This window comes from Falco rusticolus, chromosome 4 (genome assembly GCF_015220075.1).
Source record: "Falco rusticolus isolate bFalRus1 chromosome 4, bFalRus1.pri, whole genome shotgun sequence".
In the NCBI taxonomy this organism is placed as follows: Eukaryota; Metazoa; Chordata; class Aves; order Falconiformes; family Falconidae; genus Falco; species Falco rusticolus.
The window spans coordinates 111,731,167-111,751,534 of NC_051190.1; the positions used below are offsets into that span (position 1 = coordinate 111,731,167).

A 20,368-nucleotide genomic window follows, 5' to 3' on the forward strand; every position below is an offset into this window, starting at 1 on the left:
ATCTTTGCAGCCTGTGGTACTGAGAAGCAAATCTCTTTTGCAGTAGTCATCTCAGGGTTATTATTTTGCTAATAATTATGATATTTGTAAAAGAGATTTCCTTGCCACGTTTTTCCAACAAATGGCATTTGTGTCCGTGGTTTGGCCACTGGGTAGGTGGAAGGAGCTGTGTCCCTGAGAGTGACCCTGACTGCTTGCCCTGGGGGCCTGTGTGCCTGTGCTCTCCGTGGGCTGCCAGCATTGCTTTTCACTACATCGACTGTGCAAGTCACATCAAAAATTTCCGGCTGAGCCAGACACCCTTACGTTTCCCTGAAGGAGCTCTGCAGCTGTTCTGTGATGACTATTTAATGTTAAAAAACTTTCTGATGTTGTAAACTTTGTAATAGCCAAAACTTCCTTTTCCTAAACTTTGGCTGGAAAGAATAATTTGGATTTTCCTTTTTGTTTCAGCACTGTAGATGAGTATTCACCTCATCGAAAGGTAACACAAACCTGATTGTTGCTGGTTGCTAGATAACTTATCACCTCACTTTCTCCCCTTCTGCCTGCTTCCCTGTCTTTTCTTGGCTTCTCAGCTGAGAGTGACTGATGGCCAAAAACATGACAGGGTACATCAGTGAGGTTAGACCTGCAGTGTTGCTTAAGGAATTTTATTTTCCTGCCAGTGCAGCCTGGATATCAGCTGTGTGAGCTAACCTGCAGTGACTGTGACGGTATTAGCATCTTAACAAGATGCTCTGAGATGTCAGAATTCAGGAGAGGCCTGGGAGCGTGTCCTCACTGGGGTGGAGAAATGTAGCAACCTGGGCAAACCAGGCTGGGCACAGGCATATTGACATGGATGTCAAGAAGACAGAGCAAAGAGGGGATTTGTTATGACAGGGACAGAGGAGGAGAGAGAGGAACATGAATCTGTCTATTTAACCGGAGGGAGAAGATGCAGCCAGTGAAAGTTGGCGTACAAACTGCACAGAGGTGAATTGCTGTGCTTGTCAAATTTACTAGGCTGAAGCTGAAGTGTGTAATAAGCTTAAAATGTTACTGCAGAAATCTGGAAGGCAGAACATGAGATTGTAGTCAAATTGCTAAATAGGCAGATTGGTACATAGGAAACATATATAAGAATAAGTGTATAAGAAATGAGCTCTGAACATGGCTACAGAGAACCTTGAATCGTACAGGCTGCTTAGCTTTGGCGTGTCCCACTTCCTCCAAAATCCCCACTTTAGCCATCAGTTAGTAAAGCAACTCCCAGTTTACTGACCCTAGAAACGGTGGGTGGATTTCCTAGACGGGAACCTTTTTGGAAAGGCGTATGGGCTGAATGCTGTGTCCTGTGAATTACTGCTTTGTAAAGGGCAGGGATGCAAAGAATCACTGTTTTGTTGTTTGTTGGTTTTTTTTTTTTCTCTCCCACTCCCTCACAGAATAAAACCTTTTTCCACCAGTTCAGTGTAAAGGAGAACTGGCTGCAGCACAGAGGAACCATGAATGAAACAGAGGAAAGTAAGTATGATTGGAAGAGTGGAGGAAAAACTGCAAAATTGTTTCTCATGAGGTGCTCGTAATGTAATTTATTTTTTTAAAAAACTGACATACAGCTTTTGAACAGGACCTTAGGGTCACAAAAGAAGAAAGTTTGGCTGTGTAAGACTACCTTCTTGCCCCCTGCTTTGCAGGGGTTCAACAGTGACATGGTATCTCAAGGGGCTTTTGCCCTGTCCAGTTCGTCCAGCAGCCCTGTAGCAGAGCTGTGTGCCTCCCAGGATGGGCTGCCCGTCTACCAGGCATTATTCATGCTGCATTTCATGCTCTCGGCCTCTTGACCTAGGTGTTGGTTGCAAATGGTGAATGAATAAGCCTGTCACATGAAATGGGCCAGGATCTGCTCACTGGGAACCCACCTTAGTTCCTTCTCGAAAATGTCTCCCTGTGTGGAGTGCAAGGTGCCACTTCACTTTAGTGGCAACCATTTCAAAATGCAATTTCCCTTCATCACGGCTAATGCACAAACACAGCGAGACCATCACCCTCCTGTAATGCCTGCACAAGGAAGGAGGCAGAGAGGAGGGGGAGCACCATGGATGAGCGGAGAACAGGGAGAAGGGCCTCCTACCTGGACGTCTCACCCTTTGACAATATATCTTCATTTCTCGCTGGGAACAAAACTCTGGGAGTTCAGATAGAGTCAGTGTATTTCTAGTGCTTGTTTGTGGCAGAATAAAACCTGAGCTCCTTCAGTGCCAAGTCTTTCTGCGCAATACGTGCTGCTGATAGGTATCTTCTTCCCATGCTTCAAATATAGATTTGAGGCTTATGTTACCAAGGCTGCTTCTAAAAATGTTATTTCCAGATGAGAACCCCCACACTCATTATTCTTCTTAAAAAGTCAGGCAAAGCTCATGGGTGAGTGGGGAGGGGAGTGTGGTGGCACCAGATGGGGGGACAGAGTGCATGGCCAGCAGGACAGGAAGGGAAGGACCCAGCAAGGCTAGCTCCAGCGGGGTTAAATGGCTTTTATCTCACTCTTTGAGAGCCTGAGCTACAGAAGCTGATGGGGTTGAGAGAATGAAATAACAGAAGTGGAGCTGGAGAAAGGAGACGGGTGTTGAGGGTAGACGTCTAAGTAGGTGGTGGTGGAGTGCTGCCGACTGATGGTGCTTGTGAAGGATGGCTCTGTCCAAGCCCCACCATGCCACTTGACTGGAGGCATTTGTATCCCCTATTGAAGCAGCCCATGGCTGCTTCATCCCACTGGCATTCCCTTCTGCACCTCACAGGAGCAGCACAGGCTCCTGGAAGAGATGGAATGGTCCATGCCCATAGATACTGCAGACAGGTTGTCTGAAAGGCGCGCGGGGGAACAGGCTTTGGGGGAACCAGTGTGATGGCTGTGCTTGAGGACCTGACCTGTGGGTTGGTTTAGTTCAGTGTTAAACAAAGGATATGTCAACAGCCCAGTTATAAATTAACATTGCTGTCGTTCTCCCCTCCCAAATGACAGAGAGGAGGACATTTCAAACAAATTCACTGTAAGCAAGTTGTGTCACACTCTTCATATGAAATCCAAATATTCCCATCACATTTTTTAAAATGTATTTTTCTACCTAGTAATTTACAGTGCCATTTGATGTCTCTATTTTTTCATGAGTTATATCCATTCTGAAGAGATATTCTGCCATAGGATGAGCATCTGATTTACTGTCTGTCTGTCAGCTGAGACAGGTTAAGAAAAAAATTATAAAATCAAATTACTCTTCTTCCCCAAGGCTAAATATTAAGCTCCTTCTTCCTTCTCATCTTGATTTTTTTCTTTGCTACCACACACACACACAAAAAAAAAAGGTATTCTCATGGATAGAGTTTTTAACTGCTTCTGGCATGGTCTCCTTTAATGAAAGTGCTCTGAAGGCATGAAGATTTGTAGGACAAGCAAAGAGCTATTGCTACATACATCCGTCAATAAAAACAATTTAAAAAATACAGCATTTCTGGAGAAAATAAGTTTTTTCTTATGCTGACATGGTAGCAGCCTGTCCGCAATAAGAAGTTCTGGAGTAGAAGGAAATGGAAAGTTGTAATTAAGCACTGAAGTGAGTATGAAACCAAGAGCTGTGGAGTTTCTTAATAGCAGATGCAATTTTTGAAATACCTATGCAAGTCTGCAGCTCTGGTTTTTCCTTTTTAATGCAGATGTATTCCAAAGAATTGGCTACAGCAAACTTGGCAAAAGATGTACACCTAAAATTCTGGCAAGCAGAGAGAGCATACGGCCCTTTTTGTAACAGAAACAAACTGTTAGCTGAGCTGACCGTGACCACAGCATTACCGGTGGGAATCTCCCTGCCAGAGCCAAACCGACTCATGGACTTCAGTAGGAGTGATGGGCGCAGGGAATTTCTCCAAACCAGTCCCTTTTATGTGTGCTGCAAGTGATTCAAGGGAAGAGTTGTCGGAACTAATTGCATTGCTGTTTAGGCAGACTCTGCTGGTGCTAAAATACTCTGGTGATAAGCTAGCAGGAGTGGTTTGAGACCAGGGAGCGCTGCTCTTGCAAAGCCTCCTGGTCCAGGTGGAAGTGGACTTCCAAAATAATTTCTGCAATGGGTATGAAGTACACTGAAAGGACAGCAATCTGTTTGAATCTAAAAGGAAGGGCGAAAAGATGGCAACAGCTGGGTTTGTACAGATGATGGGCAGTAGAGGGGGTTATCCCTGACAAATCCTCAGGGCAGGATGTCTTGAACAAGCATTGCTGTGGGTATCTCTGTTTCCATTTGCTTGCCCCTCTCGATTCCCAGGGAGAGGAGGTGGGAAGGGGGGAAATGGTGACACTGATGCTTAAGTTTCGTGTCCCTGTGGGTCAGGGCGCAGCAGCTGCCCTTCCTGCAGCCGCAGCAGCCAGGCAGCCGGGGCACTGCCGTGGTCGGGTCTGCGACATGCTCCCCTGCTGTTTGGGTGTCTCTGCCTGCTGCTGAGCCTGTCTGTCTTCCTTTGTGCAGTTTTCTGCCGAGTGTATATAACGGAGCACTCCTATGTCAGTGTGAAAGCTCAAGTATCCACTTCAGCTCAGGAGATGCTGAAGATTGTAGCAGAAAAGATCCAGCACCCGGAGGAGGAGTTGGCGCTGGTGACAGTCACGTTCTCTGGTGGTAAATAACTTCCCTTCATCTGATTACTTACCTTTTAATGCATCACGTAAGAGAGGGCTGACATTTTCTGGTGCAAGGGTACAGCTGTTCCTGTGCGGGCCCACAGCTGGATGACCACGGGAACAATGAGGAGCTGCTTCCCAGAGAGTTGTTTCCATGGCAACAGCTCATTCTTGGGTACTGCCAGATACAGCATCTCCTTGCTAGGAAGGGAGTGCAAAGGAGACTCGGTCTCCAGCAGTATTGCAAGATTTTTTTTTTTCCGCACTGATAAATCTTCTACTTTCACATTTAAATTAATTTGGAAGGCAATGAGGCATGGTTTGCTTTAAAAATATAAAAGGGAATAACAAATGCTATATGCGTGGCTGTTTCCTCATTTACGGCATGGGTAATGAATATTCTCCAGCAGAAAGGAGCGAGACGTATTTGCACAGTTGAGATGCTGAAAGCAATCTAAGCAATATTTTCTAAGCAGTCTTGCTTACAGCTGATGCTTTTTGCCTGTTATTGTAGCGTTTCTCATTGAACAGGAAGGCTTATTGGTTTTTTTTTTAAGGAAGACCAGACTGATCATGAGCCGATACTGGGGACCAGCCAAACCCCCAGAATTTTCTTTGGTGTCTGGCAGGTCTCAGGCTCTTTGGTGAGATTGTTTTGCTCATTGTGGTGTCTTTTGGCTCTTAGGGATATAAAGGAAGCAATTGAAGTAGGTGCATAGAAATGTGAAGCTGAATCTACAAAGAGGAGCGAAGAGTGTAGAATATCTTGGCCATATTCTCAGATCACATTAGTTGGTGTTGACCCCCTGGGACAGAGGCAGCACCCTTGGAGACACAGCGTGTACTGCTACTTTGTCAGTCTAGTTAACCAGCCAGCATTTGTATATATTTCATTTCTGTTGATTCATTTGATTCAGAAGTGGAAGGTCACGTTTTTCTCCCCCCTGCTGAGCTTAATTAAATAACCATTTTTCTGCAGGATACCAATGTGGGTGTCAGGGAGAAGGTGCCCTGCTCTGGCTGTTGAGAGCCTGGGCACAGAGTGGTCACACAGGAGCTTTATGTGTAGGTGTCCTGGCCAGCCAGGCTACGTCATTTGCAGGCATACTCTTTTTACCCTTGTGTGTACCCAAGCTTGCTTCCAGTGCATTTTACAGCACTGCAAAATCACCGTGCTGCTGTTGTATTTCAGGTCATGCGCTCCTGTTCAACAGCAGGGCAAGTTTTGCTCTGATAGCAATAAATCTGCTGCTAACTGCCTACTTAGCTAAAGAAAACCAACAACTCATAAATAATGAAACACACTATTATCTTTAGACCACATTGGTTTGCAAGAAAGCCACACAATAGAAGTGGTTGCCCCTTGGCTGTTCAACAAGAAACAGTGATTAAAATGCAGGTACAATAGGACTTTCATTTATACATGGCCATTGTAACCCCTAAAATGTTATTTAGTCACATTGCCTGAGTTAATTAGAGATACCACTATTTCAGTGTCTTTGTTCTTATGCATTGTCGCTCCTGTGCTGTGAGCAATAAACACCAGCCTGCCATGCTTTTGTTTGTTGGTTGGTTTTTTTGCTCTTTTCATGACTTGGAACTGTCAGCTGCCCTCCTTTTGGAGGGCAGCAGTGTGAGCACTGGAGAGCATGTTTTTATGGTACTCTTGATATGCTGAGCAAATAAACTCTTTTTATTCAAAATTACCTTGAAGAAGCATATTGGTAGTTCAACATAAACGTATTTGGTGTCAGTGTGAGTAGGAGGGGAAGAGGGAAAATGGTCTGAAATGATGTTTGGCTCTCGGACTCCTCCTGGTCCTACTCCTCCCTCATGGGCAATGAAAAGTCCAAGGCAGCTGTCAACATGCTTGTAGTGCTTTCAGGTCTACATCAATACAGTCACTGTAATCAAATCTCATGTGTCAGGTCTCCAGAAGATTATTTGCAGCCTGCAAGAAGAGGCAGTTTTTCCAGGGCATTTTTTTTTAGCTGTGTTCTGGATTTTGCTTTCTTTTCCCCCATGCCTTTCTCTGGTGCATCCAAGATTGCCCAGAGCTGAACTAGTACTCTGGAGTGGAGAAAAAAGCATCCTTTCTCTTTGCTACTGGTTTGGTGTGTCCTGCTTTTTTTACTCAGATGTTTCCTAAATGAATTATTCTAGATCTAGATAAATTTATATAAATACTGTACTATAAAGGACTCTTCAACTCTGCTCCATGGAGTGAATTTCATCGGTGCTGGGATCCTTTAAACTTCTTTTGCTGTCAACTGGCTGTAACTACTGATGACATCTCCACCCCTGCTCTTTTCTGCCAGTGACACGCAACAGCTCAGTCTCTGGAGGCTGAAACACTTTGCCCTAACGAAAGTCACTACATTTACAGTAGATACACTGGGTTGAAATGAAATGTTCTATAACACTTAGGAGGTTAGACTAGATAATTTCAGGGTTTCTTTCAGTTCTGTGCTATGTGAAGTCCAGGTTGAAAGCAGATGCTGGAAGTTTTTGTGCTCTAGTCCACCATCAGAGACATCTTGCCTTTATTGTGCCTGAATAGTGTGGAGATGATGGTCCCCACAGGGACTGAATTCGATGCTTAGATGCGTTCTGAGAAGCTGATGTGACTTTACAAATAATTTGTGATGTTTTTCTCATGTTTATATACAGCTTTTACTCCTTTTCTGAAGCATTTGTATTTTGTTTTCTGTTTTTACAGAAAAACATGAACTACAACCAAATGACTTGGCTATCTCAAAAACTTTCGAGTCATCCAGTCGTATGTTTGTCTACCGAAAAGATCTGGCTGATTCTTTGGTAAGGATCTGTATTGTACACTTCCCGTTTCTGATTTGTCTGTCTCCAGATCAAAAACTTAATATTCTCTCGGAGAACTTTTTCAATAAAGCATTTATTTTTTGCTTCCTTAGTAAAGCTTACAGAGCTGCTGTCTACCTGGAAAAAAAAATCTTGCATTAACAGCAGTTATTTGAACAGTAATGGAATTTGTTCATCAATTTCAAATAGACCAAAGCTTCTCTACAGCTTAAATCTTTCAATCTACATCAGCCTGGAAAAGCTGACTTGTGCTTGTAAAGGACTGGATGGGATGAGGATTATTCAGGGCTTGTGTGACTCTTTCTTCCCCGCATTGTGCCTCTGTAACCCTTGAAGTGGCCGGAACGTAATCATACAAGACGACGGACAAACTCCATGAATTACTACATGTAGAAATAGGTGTTGTGCGAGTTCTACCAAAATTACTGGGCACCAGTGTGACCTAGTGTTGTGGCATCCGCATGGTCAGCCTGTGGCTGGCATACGTTGCTGGTGGTATGTCCTCTTCCTTTTGTCTGTCTCTCCATCCTCTCGCTGGTGCTGGGGAGGGGAGCAGGTTGAAGGGCAGCAAGTCTCTCTCATTCCCTCTGTCCTCAGAAAACAGGACTGCAGAGTCTGTCCCCCCATGATTTCCCAAAACCTCAGTGAGGCAGGAACAATCAGGCACTCAAAAAATTACTCTTTTGATAGTTTTCTGCTAATTATGCAGGTGTTTCAAGGAGGCTGGTATCGCAACTGACTTTTGTGTGTTGTCAGTACTGCTGGGATCTGTGCATTCATCCTAGGGATGAGAAATGTCTATTTACATTTGGCTGGATCAATGTGCCCCGAAGAACTGACACGCCACTATCATTGTAATCTGTCATCCCCATTATCTCCGGCGTTCTTGCCACCTCTAAAAATGTGAATATTAAGGGAAGGTTTCCAGCGCAGACAGGTGACAGCCAATCTAGTTTCATTAGTTACATAATAAAAATCTCAAAACTTGCTGTAACTGTCAGAAATGTAGCACCAAAGTAATGGCTTAACTGATAAGAATAATCTTTCATCTTGGCAGACGGTTCATGTGCCAAGTTTTCAGCCTGATGAGGTGAAATAACCCAAGAGAAATGCAAACCTTTGAAAATCCAAGCTAATAATGGAAATGTCAAATGACCCTTAACACCAGCAGTACCAGTGCACTCCACAGTAATGTGCTAAGTAACTTTTATGAATCAGGATCTACAGTATATTGCTTTTTGTTGATGATCACATTTGGAGTAGATTAAACATAAAAAGTACAGATTTATGTTATTTGTAAAGGTGGATTGGTGGGCAAATTCTGTGGTTTTATTCTAAATCCGGTGTGTTTGCAGAATGGTTCCTGTATCTTATAATACAAAAATTTCCTGGTGTCTTAATTCAGACTTTATTTTGATTATGCTGTCTGCGGTTTGTATTCAAGGTTTAGAGAAAGAGGGAGAAGGCTTAATCCAACAGCAAATCATTGATGCTAGTGACCCATTTACTGTTTCAAGCTATTTATTAAATAGGCTGTAAGTCCTTGATTTGGATTGGGGGGTGGGGAGGAACAACCCTCAGTGCACGTGAAGAGGACTGCTTACTCAGCTCGGTTTTGTGCCACGGTCCAGTAGCTGTTCCGTTGCAGAACTTTTGGCATTTGCTGAGGATTCTTTTGCTCTTGGCTATTGATTTAGAACCCAATTGCTGAAAATGAGGAGTTGCAGCAAAGGTCTGTGAGAATTTTGGGAATCAACACCTGGGATCTTGCCTTAGAGCTAACAAACTTTGACTGGAGCCTCTTCAATGCAATTCATGAGGTAAGAAGCACCATGCCCACTTCCAGGTGTATTAATCTCATGCAGCAGTTGTGCCATTACAATGCATTTGGGGGCCTTAGTATTCCTTGATGCTCGGTTTGCTGTGATAACAGCATGGTTTGGTAGGTCTTATTGGTGGGGGCATTGAATCAGGTCCAAGAGATGTGTTGCAATCCTTGATACTGAAAAAAAATTGTCAAAGGTTTGTAACTTCCCTGTCCTGGGGCATCTCATACGTTCCCTGTATACCTGGTAGGTTTTATTGAGGTTTGTCTCAAGAGAGCAAAGAGCGTGATTATTCTTTAAAAGCTGTCTGAAACAGTGTGAATATGTTAAATATGCAAATTATCCTTTGCACTCCGTAATGTTCCAGTAAATACAGGACTCCACAAATAGGTGTCCTTGATATCACTTTAACCACAAAAGAATTCACAGTTTCAGCAAATTTGATGGTGACATTACTGTTCTTGTTAGGCTTCATTGAGATAAAAAATACTGGGCAGGCTTTATAAAATGGGATAATGGCCCACTTCAGTGCCCATTGGGTTGTTTCAATGACTTTGATAGGTTCTGGTGTGAGCTGCTGAGTAAAATATGCAGTTCACAGTACAAAATGTCACTTTAAAATATCAATCATTGAAAAGCATGGTGGCTTTCTGAGAAAATGAGTGGGAAATTCCCTTGCTGCTTATCAGATAATTTCATTGATATTTCATTTCAGATTCTTTTATTCAGGTTAGACACTTGCCAGCTAGTCACGTTTGGGGTTTTTTGGACACAAATCAAGACCCACATCTCTATTGATGAAAATTTGGCTACCTTTGGGAAGGAGTTTGAATAGAAATTTTTCAGGTCCTACAACAGTTGCTTTTTAATGCTGGAACAGAAGTGATGAAATATAGAAAGAGAGAGATTGTTGATGTCCTATAGCTGGCTGTAGCCAGAAGTGGAACTGCAGGAAATCTCACAAGGAGAGCATGTCTTGCAGGACGTCGAGGCCACCTGCCTACTGTAATAAGCCCCTAGAGGTTGCTAAGCCAAACCTGGACCCTGAATCATTTGAGATTGACTCATTGACAATGAAAAAAATAACCATTTGTAACCAGGTCTCGTTTCAAAAACGTACTTCTAAATAAGTTATGATTTATTTACATTTAAGTTGGTTTTATATCCCTAATAATGTTGCCAATGTCTTCCAGCAAGAGCTGATATACTTCACGTTCAGTAGACAGGGCAGCGCTGAAAACACCGAGAATCTCAGTCTTCTGCTTCAAAGGTGCAACGAGGTCCAGCTTTGGGTTGCCACCGAGATACTCCTCTGCAGCCAGCTCTGCAAACGTGTACAGCTAGTCAAAAAGTTCATCAAGATTGCTGCCCAGTAAGTTACTAATGTTGCAAGAAAAATCCTTGAATTCACACGCTTTATTTGGTGAGAAGTAGGTGTAAAAGCAAAGAAAGGAAACTTAATTTGTCATCCTGTGTTTCAGTAGCGTAGTAAGCATACCTGGGTAAAGCAATCCCTAAGTAACAACAGCACACACTGGCCAAAGCTAGATGTGGATGTGGTAGAGTATATGCTGCTCAAATCTTCACCAGCAGCTTAGCTGCTCTATCTCCAGTATCAACTGCAAAATTCCCGATGGTGCAGAGATATTTCCTTTCTTAGCAGAAATAACCTGAGGAACATAATACAAAACTACTTGAGCAGCCATTCACTAAAGACTACACAGAAACCAAAAAACTGTTATAATCTTGAAAGTCCTACCTTTAGAGAAGAAAATAGCTGCAGTAAGGTGTTGCCCCATGTAATCTTCTCTGGAGTACTCTTGTATTTATGGAGATTTGATTTCTTGCAGTACTACTAAATAGTGCTAGCATTTATTCTATGCCTTGGAACAGAATAGAGATATACAATATACACATATACACAGACGACTTTTCTCTGTAATTTTAGTAACAAAGAAAATAGAGCAATTTAAATATGTGCAACATTCTCCACTTGTTGGTCTTCTGCAATATTTGAATATGCACATTCATGGAAAAATACATAATTTGTTCCCTTCATCAGCTGGGTTGATTTAATTTGCAAGGCACTTATATACAAAGGACTCCTCTGCTGAAGCAGTGCCTTTGGTGAAATGAATTCTTCTAATGGGATCTAGTGTAATTCATAAATGTAATTTGGTGTAGTTTGTAAGCTGATTGGTATCCAGTAATACGTTCATTTTCTGCCTTATCAATGGCCAAGTTTGGTCCAACGATGTCAGAAATGGTTGGTTCTCTGTGCCTTGCTTGCGCCACAGAGGTATTAATTTGCATTCCAGCAAAAGTTTCATGTCTGTCCCACAAGAATAGGGATATATATGTCATCCGACTAAAATGTTGCTGTATTTGAATTATTTCCATCTCAGTTAAGTGAAAAGCTGAAGTTCTGGAGACTAAATACATTTGTCGGTAAACAGTAGACAGGCTTTCCCAGTGCACTGTAGAAGCACCCATCATCATAGCATGTAGATGGTGAAATAATGGATGCACAGATAAGCGAGTGTGGTGTTTGCTCGCGATCCTTTATTTTAATCAGGAAAGCAGCTTTCTGAAAGAAGACATTATCATATCCCATCAGTTCTGGAGGAGCTGATGAAAGATGAACAGTTAGGGTGGAAAGACAGCATGCTAAGCACAGGACTCTCACCGTGAGGCACAAGACAAGCAGCCCTGCTATTTTGTTTATGACTAAGGCAGATCAGTAGGGAGCTGTGAGCAGCTGTATTCTGCTCCTGGATTCAGCCCTGATCTTTGTCTATGACTTTCAGCTTGTCAGGAAAGCAGCAGGACTAAGATGTGATGTTCAACATTTGTGTGCCTCACTGTTGAGGAACACCTGAAGAAGATGGAAGGCTTTTACACGAGCGTGTCAATACATAAAAGGGAAACAGAGGTTTTGAAACACAGATACATATGCTTCTGTTGATGAGTTAGTCTAAAACAGAAAACAAGTAATTCAGTAAAGAAAATGAATTCGCATGTTGTTAGAAATGAACATCCTGAGGAGTTACAGACCAGGTCAACATAGGGTTAGAGTAACAGAGGTAGATTGTAACAGCAGCCCAGGCAGTGACTGGCTGCAAGACAGACCTTCTCCCTACAGCTCTTTGTGAGACATGGGCTCACCCAGCAGGCACTTCGCTCAGGCGGTGCTGGACACCTTCCTTGTCCTGGAATGAGTTACCTTCGGGAGCTGCCTGACTTTAATAATAAAAGGAGTCTAAGCAACAAAGTTAGGATTAACTTTAAGACAGGTGAAGTGAGAAACACACCGTTTCAAGATAGTAGAGCGGTGAGCACAAGCTTTGTAAAACCTGTAACAAGTGCTGGCAAGTGCCCAGTCTAAGGCCTGGGCATGTACTTTTCCCTGATGATAAATCCCAGTGAAGCCAGTAGATTCATTTGTACTTAAAATTATCTTAAAAGAGGATTCTTACTCTCCCTCTCTCTCACACACACACCTATGTTTATAGTGGTCTTCAAGAATCTGCAGGGGAAAGGGGAATCTTTTTTGTTTGAAAAGGACACAATATTTCAGGATTTCAAATTCCCTTATGGACTAGAAATAGGCAGGATCTTATCGTATATAGTAAAATGTCAAAGAATAGAGGTATCAAGGACATTCCGTAGGGACCTGGACTGGAACCAGTGCTAACTGCAACTAATTTATAGGGATATGTAAATTGAACATTAATCAGATTTTCAGACAATAAAAATGAGGAGGGATTGCAAATGCATTGGGGGATAAAAAAAAAAAAAAGAATGATCTAAGGAGTCTAGTGGCATGTGCAAACAACAGTAGGATAAGATTTAATTTAGATAGATGCAAAGTAATTCAGCCAGAGAATGCTAATACTGAGCTGAAGAAATAAATGCATGATTGTAAAGAACAGTGCTGTGACAGAGGTCCTTGGGTGATAATAGATGACAAATTAAAGGCAAGGACAAAGTGTGATGCTGTTCCAAATAAATAATTTGCTATTTGTTTTATACTTGCGTAGGAGAAAGGTGTAAGAACTTAGATCCCAAATAGTAATTATGTTTCTCCTTCCCTCCCCGCTGTCTCACTACATCTCCTTGGTAAGAAGGAAACGGATGAGAGAAAAGTTAAAATAAATTACAAAGAATTCAATGAAGGATAATAATGATATGGAAAAGTAGATTGCAGGCCATGACCACAAAGAGAAATTGAAGGAACCAATGATGTACAATTTGAGAAAAGATGAAATAGGGGTTGAAAATATTTATACTACAACAGAATAGAGGTCAAGGAATTATTCTGTATGGTAAAGGATGGCTGAGAGCAACTTGAACACTGAAAATGGAAAATTACTTTTGACAGCAAAGGGAAAAAAATAACCTGCCAACAACGGGCTTGATGAGACAGTGGAACGTTTGCTAAAAAACTTCTTAGAGGCCCTATCACCTAGACTGCAGGTGGTCATGAGAGGACATTTAATGAGTTCATTATGTGGAAGATGATTGTATGTTAGTGCTGAGGGTTGAAATGTGACTCAGTAACCTAGGATACCTGTGCATTCCATTTATCTCTGATCCTGAGTACAAAAACTCAGAATACAGCATTCATATTTTTATTCCACAGCTGTAAAGCCCAAAGAAATCTGAATTCATTCTTTGCTATTGTTATGGGTCTCAACACTGCATCTGTCAGCCGTCTGTCTCAGACCTGGGAGGTAAGATGCATCTTCCTATCTTTTAGATGCTGTCAAAACCATTTCTTACAAAGGTTGTATACTGGCGAATTACCTTTCCTTTCTAATTACTGTTTTTTCATGCTGAAATCAAACACAGAGTTAGTGTCAGTACTTCCCTGCAACCTGAAAACTTAGATACACAGCTATTCAACTAAAACTAAATGTGTCCTTCCAGGGTTTTTGAATAAGAACAAAGCAAGGAGATCTTACCCTCTTAAAAAAAAAGTGCGATAAATTATCCTAGCATTTTAAGTAGATGTCAGAACAGAAAGTCTTATAAAGGTGGCAATACCTTATTATGGAACAATGTCATTTAAAAAAATACAAAGTAGAAATAAACCTTCTTTAATTCTCCTTTATCAGCTCTTTTGCAGCTGCTCATCTTGAACAACAAAGTTAGGAAATTGACCCTGAGAAAAGAGCATACTGGGGAGCAAAGATTATCTGCTAAAGAAGCTACCGGTTGCTAAACAGCATGGGATGTTTAGAGGAGGGTCCCAACGGGTTCTGTGTTTATATTGAGGATTTTTTTTTCAATCCAGGTAAATTATTGAGTGGTAGTATCTGCAAGCTTGCTATATCTGCTGATGAACCAAGAATTGGTGAAGGAGTAATTTAGTGTGATGGGGTGAAGGCTTATCCCTCTTCCATGCCCTCAACATCACAAGTGAGCAGTACTCAGAAAAATATCAACCTGTAATACAAAGCGACAGAGAACGGCTGTGATCTCCTGCCTTGGTGATACTCTTGTGCACCAACAGCTGAAATCAAACCGCCATCAGAAACTTACAAACCTATCTAACACTTTCCAGAGCAAAGTCTTCCCCCTTAGCTGAAATCAGACATGTGGAGGCGTTGCTGCATATGTCGGTGGCTTTGGCAGGCAGAGAAACAAGGGCAGTGACTGTGTCTGTGGGAGTTACAGGGGCTCAGGCAGGCAAGGAGAAGCTAACTTTCAATAACAGATAAAGCAAAAATTTTATGGAAAAAAACATACCTGAGGATGATGATACAGAAGCCCCTTGTCTCTCCTATTTCTAAAATGCCCCTATAGGGAACATTTGCCCTTGCCTGCTCTTACGGGTTGCCTTCATCCTATTTCTCTGAGCTGTGGTAGAAGAGCAGAAGAAACTAAGTATTGTATCAAAGGCACCAGGCGGCAGTGGTGTGGATTTCTCCCACATGGAAACACACAGAACTCTGCTGTGTGGTGAGACCTCTGGAGATCGTGTGCTGCTGGTGGACTTCTCTCAGGAAGAGCAGAAAATATTGCTTGTTGGAACAGGGAGTGTGTCTGCATATGTATTGTTGTAAATACGTCATGTTTCTGTGCGTAAAATATTTATGAAGTCGCATGCATATTTTTTTATTTATAAAACTTCATTGCACTGGAAATGTCAAAAACAGAAGGTTATTTGCATTAGTAATGTGACTTCCAGAAAGTAGAGCAATGTTTATAAATTAATTATAATTACTTACACATGTAAATGAAACCACCTAAATTTAAGCAACCATTTAGTCACTAAATTATATTGGCTCTGCACTTGAATTCTTAACCAAGTAGTAGTATGCTCCCAAGCATATTCCTCTACTTTTTTTCTACAGTATGCAGTGTTTTAATGAGCCTAACTTTCTCTGATTGAAGATATTAAAAGGTGCAAGTGCAATTCCATATTCAGGTATTTTAGCGTTTTAATCATACAGCACATTCACTTAGTCTTAGTTGTTCTGAATCTTTTTTCTCTTGGTAGTGTCACTGGGTGTCAGGGTCTAAAGACAAAAACAAGACGGGATTTGTACTAGGAGGGGGATGTCTTTTACAATACAAAGTAGTATGGTTGGAAAAAATAGACAGACTGTAAGGTCCGCACTCCACTCTTGGAGTCTGAAATATCAGCAGGAAATTTCAAACTGTAGAATGATTGCTTTGGGTATAATGAAGCGAATCCATTAAAGCACCTCACAGATAAAGGAAGCGGATGCTTGTGGAGGAGAGCAGGTGTCAGCATGTGGGGCAAGGAGGTAGCTTGTTCCCCGGGCTCCCTTGGAAGGTGCTTTGTGCTCCTCGCCGTGGGATTAGGATGAGAAATCAGAGATGGAGTAGTCGTCTGTAAAGGAAAGATCTCTTTCTCTGGCACCAGCATATACCAGTAGTAACATCGGTCAGCACTGGGAGCAGTATATCAAACAGCACTAATAAGCATGATGCTTGTTAATTTCTAGAACCCATGTTGTAGGGGAAGATTGATTACAGCAAATGATTTAACCTGGATGTGATCACATTATTTGAATTCTCAGCTGGTGTTACTGCTTCTAACTCGATACAGACAGTAAGGTAAATGCAGCAGGCCTGGGAGCTAGGGAAGAAAATAAAACCAGCTGCTAACAAGCAGCCTCCATAAAAGAAGGATGCCGGGCCCTGAGGCAGGGTTGCGGGGTCTGGTACCTCACTGGTGTTGCACTGATCACAGTCTGTAATTAGAGCTCTTGGAGCTGAGTGGTGCGGGTTAACTACCTGTTGCACTTTCAGCAGGTGCTTCACCCACAGCAGTCTCATGGAAAAAAAAATGCCTCAGCATTTTTCTGCCTAAATCAAATTTCCTTTTTTCCCCCCCCACTTCAGAAAATTCCTGGGAAATTCAAGAAACTTTTCACTGAACTTGAAAGTTTGACGGTGAGTATGGTGTTGACAGCAGAACGGCATTGCTTGGCCTTACGTGCCTTCTTCATAATTTATTTGGAGCTGCCTGTTATTGTCTGGAGCTGGAACTTGTCATGTCAGAGCTGTGATTTGCCAAAGGCCTCACAGCTCTCCAGAGCTCCGAGGCGGTCTTCAAACACGAAAAGGGAGAAGGCTGAATTCCTGACAGCTGGAGGAATAGCAGAGAGAGGAGAATGTGGTGTTGGTTCCCTGGCATCAATTTGGAAGCTGTTCTTTTGCTGTGGTGGTTAATCAGCCTTTATCTAAAGCAACATGCTGTAGGTCAGGAGGAAAGGAGGACAACTGAAGTTTTTTAAAAAAATAAAATAAAATTCCAGGGCTAAGGGTCTTTGTCAGCATTATCAAAGCTGAATAAACAAGCGTTTCCTCTGGCTGTCATGGAGGTGGGTGCATGGTGAGCTCGCTGCCTGGTGTGGGGAACGTGCAATCCAGCCTTCAGTGGCTGTCACACTTCTGTACTTGGGATCTGTTATAAATTAATGTGTTCTCTCAGTATTGTGCGCAAGCTGGTGTACAAAAACATTCATTTATATGGGAAACTGAGATGACTTTCTGAATTGCTTACACAGCAGGACTGAAATACACTCTTATTTACTTTGCAATTCTCCAGTATGATCCATTGATCTTAGAACAGTTTTTTGTGGGGATTTTGTTGGTTTTTGGTGGTAGTGGTGTGTTGTTTGTTGGTTTTTTTTTTAAAGAAGAAATTAATCAGGAATATATTCTGGGATACATTTTGTGCTAGATAGTAAGCTGAAGAGATTTTGCCAATAGAAATTTGTGGGGAAATTACAGAGCAGTCCAAGTGACTATTCTGCAGCTCACTCCCATTTTAGCACTGCTTCATCTAGAGGAATGCAATTGCTCTTGTTCCTTTCACTGTTTACATTTCCTGTTCAGTTTAGTAAGTCATCTAGCTTAGAAAACCTTTATCTACCTCATTTCCTGAAGAAACCTTTTATATCTAAATCATGTTCAGATCATAAGCTCGTAATGGATTTAGAATTGCTCTTTTTATTGCCTATTGATTTTTCTCTCTATTACCCAAATGGTTCTGTAGGACCCTTCTCTGAATCACAAAGCTTACAGAGATGCATTCAAGAAAATGAAATCTCCGAAAATCCCCTTCATGCCCTTACTTCTGAAAGGTAATGTTAAAGCTTGGCTGCTTTTCTTCATTGTGATTAATTAAAATAAGTGTAAGGTGATTTTTCCTTCATGTGGTCTTGTGATCAGCACGTGGCAGATGTAGTATGGAACTACAGGAGTATGGTATCTAGTAGTACAGTACGTGTAGTAAAGTATCTACAAGATACCACTTGGTCTGGATAAAAGGCAGCTGCCTTTTCAGACAAGGGGAAGAGAGCGGTTTTCACACGGGTTTTCAAACTTCAGTACGTTCCCGTCAGGTGTGGGTAGAGCGGTGTGTTATTGCTTTGGCCACGTCCTCTTCAGTGGAGAAGCAAGACTTTGCAGACCCCGGAATGGGGCCACCTGGTACCCGCACAAGCGGCCTTGGTCATGCTGCTCTTCTGGGATGCTTGCCCTGCCTCGCCGGGCTGGACCTACCTGGCATCACCCGAAAGGCAGAACCTGCCCCATCTGTCTGTCCTGAGAGGGGATTTTGGGGTCTCTTGTAGGTCTGGAAGAGATAAATTCTTACTATAAAAAAAATACTTTTTAAAAAATCTATTGAAATAAAATACAACTACTTGGTTAACACAGTAAGCAGGGCAGCTAATTAAGTGGCAGGTATTTCAAATATTCTGTTGTCTTGGAGTCATTAATTATTAATTGCCTTGTCTTTGAACATGGCAAATTCATTTGATTATTCCTGTATTCCGAAAGTGTTCTCTTTAGGCTGTTTATCCCAACCTGCTGCTGCTGCTGCCAGTTTAAAATGTTTGAAGACAGTTCTCCAGATCAGTCAGCGACAGTTTGGGAGCCATCAGGCACTTCCCCTCTTTGCACACATCAAAGGAGTTTGCATTAATTCAGATGGATACCATTATCAAGGCTTCAAAATCAATATCCTTTAAGTGTTCTCCAGCATGTCTTGCCTGCAAACAAAGGCACCAAACATAAACAAGTAGCTTGTAGCAATGACATTTGTGCAGCAGTACAATATGGTGTATAAGAACGTGCACATAAGCAGCATTCATGGCTCTAAACTGTATTGGAGACAGCAAGGAGACTCTGAAAATTAATACAGTAATTTTCTTCAATACAGTAATCCATAAGGAGGTGTTGCCAAGGTATTGCACAGTATGTAGGACTTTATTCCATGTCAAGCATGTTTGTATTAGTGTCATTTCCAAGACCAATGCAGTATGCATGGGTCACATAGAAATCATTCGCAACTGAACAGATTACTGTTTCAACACAAAAGGAACAAAAGTAATTTCAAGAAATAAATGAAAATCATTAATAACCTTTAATTATGAAAAATAAGTTGAGTGTCCTTTTAAAGTTAATTAAATATAAATGTAGGGCTCTCTTACAGCACATAGACACAGCTTTTGAAAATTGGCCAGATTTTTCAAATGTGTAATGAAATACTGTGATGTACCCTTACAACCTAACTCAGATGCAATTTTCTGCTCCACTGAATTTATCTAGACTCTAAGTTGTTGGCCGCAAAGCAGATTTCTGTTCCTTCCACCCTCAGAGATACACACATTGCTGTCATTGACTTAAAAAGCTGTGCGGAAATTTCTGCTTCCAGTCTAAGTTTTTCATTAAACTGATGGACGATTTTTAACTGCATTGATATGGGATAAGTAATGCCTCTGTCATGAAGCTGTGTCCTTTCCCAGTCCCTTTTTCTGGGTGTACCCCAAAGCAACCTGGTAGAGGAGGTTTAAGAAGGTCGTGATTTTTGGGATGCTGCCCCTGATTTTTGGGATGCTGCCCAGGGGCAGAGAGGTGCTGGAGGCACCCCCAGTGTATGCCATGCTTGCCCCACTTGCTCAGGAGTGCTGGCTGGACTTGGCGTGGTGGCCATCCTGCCCACCCGCCCAAGGTGGACCCCAGCCCAGCTGCCCTGGGGGCATGGGAGCTCTCTGCACCCCTGGCGCAGACCTCTGCCTAATGAGTCCCAGCTCTGGGTTTCCACCAGCTATGAAGCCGTTATCATTTCCATTCTGAGCAATTACAAAATGCCCCTCAGGCACAGAGTGAGTCTTTGAAACAAAAGGAAATAAATCAGGTTGGCTGTTTCGGGGGAGGATGAAGGGGGTGTATGGCGTGACAAAGCATCCCACAGTGTCAGCTGCAGGTTCCCAGTCCTAAAATCCCTGAAATTAGGGGGACCAAGTGGGCATCAGAGGGAGTCCTAGAGATGGGCACAGGAGAAATGCTGAGATGCACAGTTAAACTGGTGGGTTGGAGGCTGGCACCTCTGCTGAGAGGGAGATGTTGCCCATTGACTCTGTGCCCTTTGCCTCCTGGCAGACACAGCTGTGACATTTAAGAAGTAATGGTATTGGAATGCTGTCTCATCGCAATAGTGCTGACTTCTGGTACTCCTGGGTACACACACATCCAGGAGAGAGCTGATAGGGGGCATGGT

At 42.4% G+C, this 20,368-nt stretch overlaps 1 protein-coding gene across 3 annotated transcripts in view; it reads left to right on the forward strand.

The window, feature by feature from the left end:
* The window catches only part of RAPGEF5 (Rap guanine nucleotide exchange factor 5), a 164,774-nt gene that overhangs the window by 131,416 nt on the left and 12,990 nt on the right, over positions 1 to 20,368 (forward strand). For 2 of the 3 annotated variants that reach the window (XM_037383645.1, XM_037383647.1), the window contains 9 exons: positions 454 to 484; positions 1,431 to 1,509; positions 4,506 to 4,655; positions 7,377 to 7,474; positions 9,193 to 9,315; positions 10,515 to 10,693; positions 13,964 to 14,054; positions 16,699 to 16,749; positions 17,858 to 17,945. In XM_037383645.1, coding sequence (XP_037239542.1) covers positions 454 to 484; positions 1,431 to 1,509; positions 4,506 to 4,655; positions 7,377 to 7,474; positions 9,193 to 9,315; positions 10,515 to 10,693; positions 13,964 to 14,054; positions 16,699 to 16,749; positions 17,858 to 17,945 — 890 coding nt within the window. The remainder of the gene's footprint in view (positions 1 to 453; positions 485 to 1,430; positions 1,510 to 4,505; positions 4,656 to 7,376; positions 7,475 to 9,192; positions 9,316 to 10,514; positions 10,694 to 13,963; positions 14,055 to 16,698; positions 16,750 to 17,857; positions 17,946 to 20,368) is intronic. The other variant, XM_037383646.1, reaches the window with a different exon arrangement.